At 29.3% G+C, this 6,527-nt stretch overlaps 1 protein-coding gene across 1 annotated transcript; it reads left to right on the top strand.

Annotated features, from left to right (window-relative positions):
- Window positions 1–770: 770 nt before the first annotated feature.
- On the top strand, window positions 771–4,716 carry LOC148302255 (4-vinylanisole receptor-like). The gene is made up of 5 exons (XM_088271891.1): window positions 771–970; window positions 1,049–1,148; window positions 1,493–1,597; window positions 3,356–3,511; window positions 4,608–4,716. The coding sequence occupies exons 1-5, from the start codon at window positions 771–773 to the stop codon at window positions 4,659–4,661; spliced, it is 615 nt and encodes a 204-aa protein (XP_088128017.1). The 3' UTR covers window positions 4,662–4,716.
- Window positions 4,717–6,527: the final 1,811 nt, after the last annotated feature.

The following is a 6,527-nucleotide window of genomic DNA, read 5'->3' as shown; positions in this document are numbered from 1 at the left end:
GAAACTGCTTATCTCATAAATACTTTATACTTATTATAATGAGTAAAAGCAAAGAGTTGAAGTATTTCTGTCTGCATTACCGTCTCCTACGATTATTTGGTCTAGGATATTTTCACGATCCCAAAGAGAAAAATTTCCATAATTTTTCAAAGCCTGGCTATGTCACTTATTCCGTTATTCAGTTTTTTTGCATGTTCCTTTTTACAGTCGCTTTGTGGATGGAGATTCCCAATATTTACCAAAACTTGGATGCCTTAACGCTGAATCTATTATTCAGCGTAACATTCACATTTTCTTTTGTAAAACTTTACATTTTAGTAGCTCACAATAAGACCATACAGAATATCATATACTCGATAGAATGTGAGCTGTGCAAGTTCCCGCAGAGTGAGAAGATAACAAAGAAAACTGTGCGGCTAAGTCGACAATTGACTTTTACTGGTTTAGCTTGTTCTAATTTGGCTATATTCCATATGATAGTTGGAGGATCTGTAAATGCTTATGGGTCACAAAAAACGTTCGATAATAAAAATGGGACAGTCAAATTCACTCCATCTAATAGGACTCTTCCAATGCCAGTGTATATTCCATTTAATATCACATCAGATTTCACCTATATAATTGCATTTATCATCCAAATATTTGGTATACAATGGTATTGTCACGTCATTGTATTAATAAATACCTTCATAAATTGTATAATGATTCACTTAGCTGGTAAGTTTGCAAACTTAAGATGTTTTTTAGAGAATGTGAAATATATTGCAATTATGCGTCTACAATCTAAAAAGAAAGGAAATAACTTGGAAACAGCTTATTATTCATTTGAAAAAGGATTAATTCCACCTGAATTCAATGAAGAAACCAAACTTTTAGAAGTTATTGATGGAAAATTTACAAAAGAAGAAATAACCAAGGAGATGTGTAGTTGTCTGAAGCAATGTATTCAGCACCATATTTCTCTCTTAGAGTGAGTGAAAACAATAAAACACTTTAAAATATTTGTGATGTAACTCCATTACTAAAGAATTTTTTAATATGATTTAAGGTGCGTAGAAACATTTGAGAATATGTACTACATTGGATATTTAAGTCATGTTGTCAATAACTTGAATTTAATTTGTCACCTCATGATACAACTATCAGAAGTAAGTAAGACTTATATTTTAAAAGTTATCAATTTTAGTAGGAAGCATTATTTTTTGATTTTGATTGGAACATGATTTTCCATTTTCAAGTAAAATTACTTGTTAAAAATGTTTATAATTATACTCAAAATATTAATGTTACAAAAAGTTTATATATAGTGTTATATAAAGTCAACAAAAAAATAAATATTACTAGCTGTTGTTATATTTATTTTTGTTGTTAAATGAAAAACACCTATAGAAAACATGAATTTTATATACATCCTTTTGAATCTTAAACATTTGTAGGATAACTTAATATTATAACAGATAGTGTGAAATAATTTAATTCGTATTTATTTCAGAATAAAGTTATTTCTATCCAATATGTAATGGCAATCACAATATTTACCGCAGTGGTCAGTGAATTGTTAGTACAGTGCTATGCTGGGAACGAGATAACACTGCAGGTAGAGAAAAAATAAATTGTCAGATTTAAATTACTTATTAAATAACTTTACTAAAAAATCACACACATATATATATATATATATATATATATATATATATATATATATATATATATATATATATATATATATATATATATGTAATAAAATACCTAGGTACATACCTTTACCACCAGATGTCGCATGCGTCGCACTGAATAAAACAAAAGACATCAGATAGAAAAAAAAATTATTCTGAACTGTCAAAATCAGATAGATAGATAGAAAAATATTATAAAGATAAATTAAGAATAAACTTTAACTATAAACTTTAATTACAAAGCAACACATTGTTTATTTTATTATTATACACCCACTTTACATATTATTTACACCCAATTTACGAAGGAAAATATTACAACGTTTTATATATATATATATATAAATATATATATATATATACATATTTATATATATATATATATATATATATATATATATATATATATATATATATATATATATATATATATAAATATCTATATATATATATATATATAGTCGAACTCGGTTATTACGAGCACGGATATAGCGAGATCTCGGATATAACGAGGAAACATTTATGAGAAACATGGTTCATGGTTATAATGAGAAACTTCTCGGCTATAGCGAGCAAAAAGAGATTATCTTCTTTTTAAATGTTGTAAATATTTTAATATTATTAAACATTTTAGATCTTAAGCTTAGTCATGTCTGTAGAAACCTACTTTACTACAATAAACAATTTATTTATAGTTTATGAATGTCATTCTTGTTTCGGGGATTTTTACAATAGTTTCCACATTTTATACAAGTACTCTGGGCAATGCATAATAAACATTACAAAATGGAGAATGTCAGATTGATTCTCTTGAGCAAATTAGTTAATTATTCTCGAATTAAAAACATAATAATTCGAGAATAATTAAGTAACAAGATAAAGTGTCTCAATTCGTGAAAAGGCGGAAATTGTTTGTGAAAATGAAAATGGCACGAAAAATGTTGATGTAAAAAGTTTTCATCATCCACAGTGTCAACATTGTATTTTTATCTGCATTTGAAAAGAATATCACGGACACAAAATAAATAGAAACAAAATGATCGTACGAATGTTGATGAAACTTTGCAACAATGGTTTTGTATCCAAAGAAGCGCAGGATTTCCCAAATTTTATATAAAAAGTTGATTAACGACAAAATATGACAAACGTGTAGTGGGTTTATTGTGTATTTTGTTTGTATTGCGAATTTTCTGATTCCAGATACTTCATGTCTTCATGTGATATATATTTATGAAAAAAATACCTATGCTCGGATACAACGAGGAACGGTTACAATGAGCAAATTCAGTCGGTCCCGTCATCCTCCTTATAACCGAGTTCGTATATACATATATATATATATATATATATATATATATATATATATATATATATATATATATATATATATATATATATATATATATATATATATATATATATATATGTATATGTATGGACATGGGATAAGCAAAGTTATAAAAAATTATTAAGTATGCATGTGTGTATATATATATATATATATATATATATATATATATATATATATATATATATATATATATATATATATATATTAATATATATATATATATATATATATATATATATATATATATATATATATATATATATATATATAAATATATAATATATTTTTTTCTGAAAGACAAAACAATCAGATAATTTTTTGATTGTAGGCGGCTGGTCTAGCACAAAGTGCCTACAATTGTCACTGGTACTCAACGGACAGAAACTTCAAGCACCTGTTGATAATAATGATGATGCGAGCTCAGAAACCTGTGACAGTTACCGCGGGAAAGTTTGTTCCTATATCCAACGAAACATTCACTGCGGTAAGAATATTTGTATCATTGATAAAGTGTTTTATTTATTGTTTCGGCAATAACTTTGTGGTAAGACATGTTACAATGATTAAAGAAAACACTTGTTAACAAGTGTTTTCTTTAATCATTGATAAAGTGACTAGTTTGGTTGCTGTATGAAGCTTGTGGTGACAAAGGGGGCTGAAGGAATAGACCACCATTTAATGTAGTATGTGTCTTGGTACACTATTCCGTTTATTGAATCATTCTGTCACTTTCAAAGTCTAAAAATCATGATAATCTTTTATATTAGGTTTTAGAAACTTTGGAATGCAGCGGTTTCACACTGGGTAATTTTTTTTAAAAACACGTTTGAATTAATCATTACTTTATGAATAGAGATCAATATGATAAACATTACTTGTCACAATATATTTTACTGTAAACCAGGTCAGTCCTATAATAATGGTGTAAAGATAAACAGATATATAAATACAGAGATAATTCCAAACCCTTAGATCTTACCTAGAAATAAACAATACTCGTAATAAGGGGACCAGTGCGCCCCAGCCGTTTTATCGCCGCGGACCTGTCAACATTTGATAATTTTACCCCCAGCCGCTGAGGGGAAGGGATGTAGATTGTTTTGATTTAATAAATCACGTTTTTTACTTCAAAGGTTTTTACTTCAGCGGTAATTTGGCATGAAAGGGTTGGATTGGACGATTATTATAATATATTTTTCAACAGCAAAATAATTACTTAATTTTTTATTGGAAATGTTTTTTTTACATATTTTTGATTTTTAAGCATGGTCTGGGTGGTACAGTACCATTTTATCCACGGCCCATGGGTGGGAACCACTGCTCTAAACGTTTGGATGATTAATTAAGTCATTGAATAGTTTGTAAAATGATGACATAACCATTGTCCCTCAACTTCTGCGCGTTTCATACTCTGCAGCATCACCCTGTTGAGACTACTAACTGAAAAATGTATACCTATACCATTATCGTTGTAATTTTTTTGCTTTATTATAAAAAGAAGAAAAGGCCACTTAAGGATTTATTGTCAAAAGATTGTAATGATCAACTATTTTAAAATATTATTCTTGGTATCTTTTCAGATTATGCGAGGAGCATATTCATTCTATGCAGTAATAAGAAGCACAAAACAATAAAATAAAAAAAAAATTACTTTCAAGAACCTACATTCATTTTATGATTGACAGAATTAGAGACAAAAATTTATCAGAGCTTACTATTTGTTATTTTATGTTTAAGACTCTTTGTTTCTCATTAGTGGATTTTTATATTAGATACTGTATAAATGTATTATGTTAAAGGCATTAGCCGTTCAATAAATAAATTCTTCTCCGTCTTAATCCTCATTGCTGAGGGTTGTGACCCTTGCAGAAGCAATGACTCTTCTCCAGTTATCCCTTGACTGCGCTGCACGTAGCGCTCCAACCACTGAGGTGCCTGCTGCTGCCTTAATTTGATCGGTCCATCGTGTGGGGGATCTTCCTCTCCCTCTCTTTCCCTCCAGGCTACCGATCACAACTAGTCGTTCCAGGCTATCCTCGTTGCCACGCGCAACGTGTCCAAAGAACTGGAGAATCCGTCGGGTACAGATATTGGCCAGAGACAATAAATAAATAAATAAATAAATTACACAAGAATCATTAGAGTGGAAACACACGATTAAGCGCAAAACAAACACGAATAAATAATAATTAAAAGTTTAATCAACTTTATAAACATAATTTAGTCCATTGATTGATTACTGTAACATGACAATTGTTTTTTTGATCCTTTGATTAGACTTAAAACAAACCTCTGAGGGCCGTATATAAAAAAAAATAAAAGAATTGTTGTCAGAAGGGGATAGCTATTTACTTCATAAAGTTTTCGACAGATGTCAGTTCTAACAGGGATATAAAAAGGATTGGGAAAATAATCGCTTCAGTGCCACACTGTAAGCCCTGTCATTGGAACTTGCTTCAGCTATAAATTTGTGTTATAATATAAATAATAGATGCAATAAAAAAAAAATAATTTCATGCAAAATATCACATTCAAAATGTGTTAATTAAGACTCAGTATAATGCGAAACTCCATGCAGATAAAGGTAAAAAAAAAAACTTAACACACAAAACATACGCGTAAAGTGCAAGCAATAAGATGAAGTGGTTCCATTTGAAACTGACAGAATCATGCAAAACCAAATGATTTAAAGATAATGTGTGTGTAAAGGTAATGTGAAGGATAATCTAGTGAAGGCCAATCAGGAACTTCTCAACATTTGCTCATTGCTGGGAGAAAACCATGTAAAACTCCTCAGGAGACACCGGACTGTTGATTACCGTCAACAGGCCTTCCGTTCCAGTAGAAGAAGCTAGTTTGTGGTACCTATGTCTTTCACTATTTTTATCAAATATGATACCACCTCTCGTGAAAGTTCCTTATGAACTAACACGGATTCAATGTCGGATAGGTCCTCACCCAGGCTCCTGCAACAGTGTTAGATTGATCCTTAATTACTTGAGGGAAGATGATCAGGTATCCAGTCTAAGGTGGTATTAAATAAACATTAGAGTGAAAAATCACTTATAATTATTTAGATACTCCCCTAGGGAATTCCCCCCAGGGATGTCTAGCATGGAAGCCAAACGCGCTAACCACTACACTATGTAGGCGGACAAAAGATACACAAACTTCAAATACGATATGAAAATTTTTCCAAAATCTTTATCCGACTCAAGATTTTTCTCAATAAAAAATAAATACATAATCAAAAATAAAACTCGGAGCAAGTATTAAAAATATTTTAATATTATGGTCACATTACAAAATTCTTTTAACAAAAATAATAATGTAGGTAATCAAATAAGGTAATTGTCTCATTAAATATCACATTTAAAGAAGGCAATTTTATTTGTACCTAAATTCTAATAATTATATATTATTACTTTTAATAAGTAATAAATTAAAGAGTAATGACAGATAAAATATAAAAACTATTATGAATCTTTAATAGATATAAA

Source organism: Brachycentrus maculatus, unplaced genomic scaffold, assembly GCF_059751285.1.
Source record: "Brachycentrus maculatus isolate JH-2025_06_01 unplaced genomic scaffold, ASM5975128v1 h1tg000469l, whole genome shotgun sequence".
Lineage (NCBI taxonomy): Eukaryota > Metazoa > Arthropoda > Insecta > Trichoptera > Brachycentridae > Brachycentrus > Brachycentrus maculatus.
This window is presented reverse-complemented; position numbering and strand designations above follow the sequence as displayed.

What these genes read in the sequence shown, in the direction of transcription:
- LOC148302255 (XM_088271891.1), top strand. Translation starts at nt 771, where the DNA reads ATGCGTCTACAATCTAAAAAGAAAGGAAATAACTTGGAAACAGCTTAT. An exon ending in CACCATATTTCTCTCTTAGA is followed by an intron (nt 971 to 1,048) that starts GTGAGTGAAAAC and finishes ATATGATTTAAG; the next exon opens with GTGCGTAGAAACATTTGAGA. An exon ending in CCAACGAAACATTCACTGCG is followed by an intron (nt 3,512 to 4,607) that starts GTAAGAATATTT and finishes GTATCTTTTCAG; the next exon opens with ATTATGCGAGGAGCATATTC.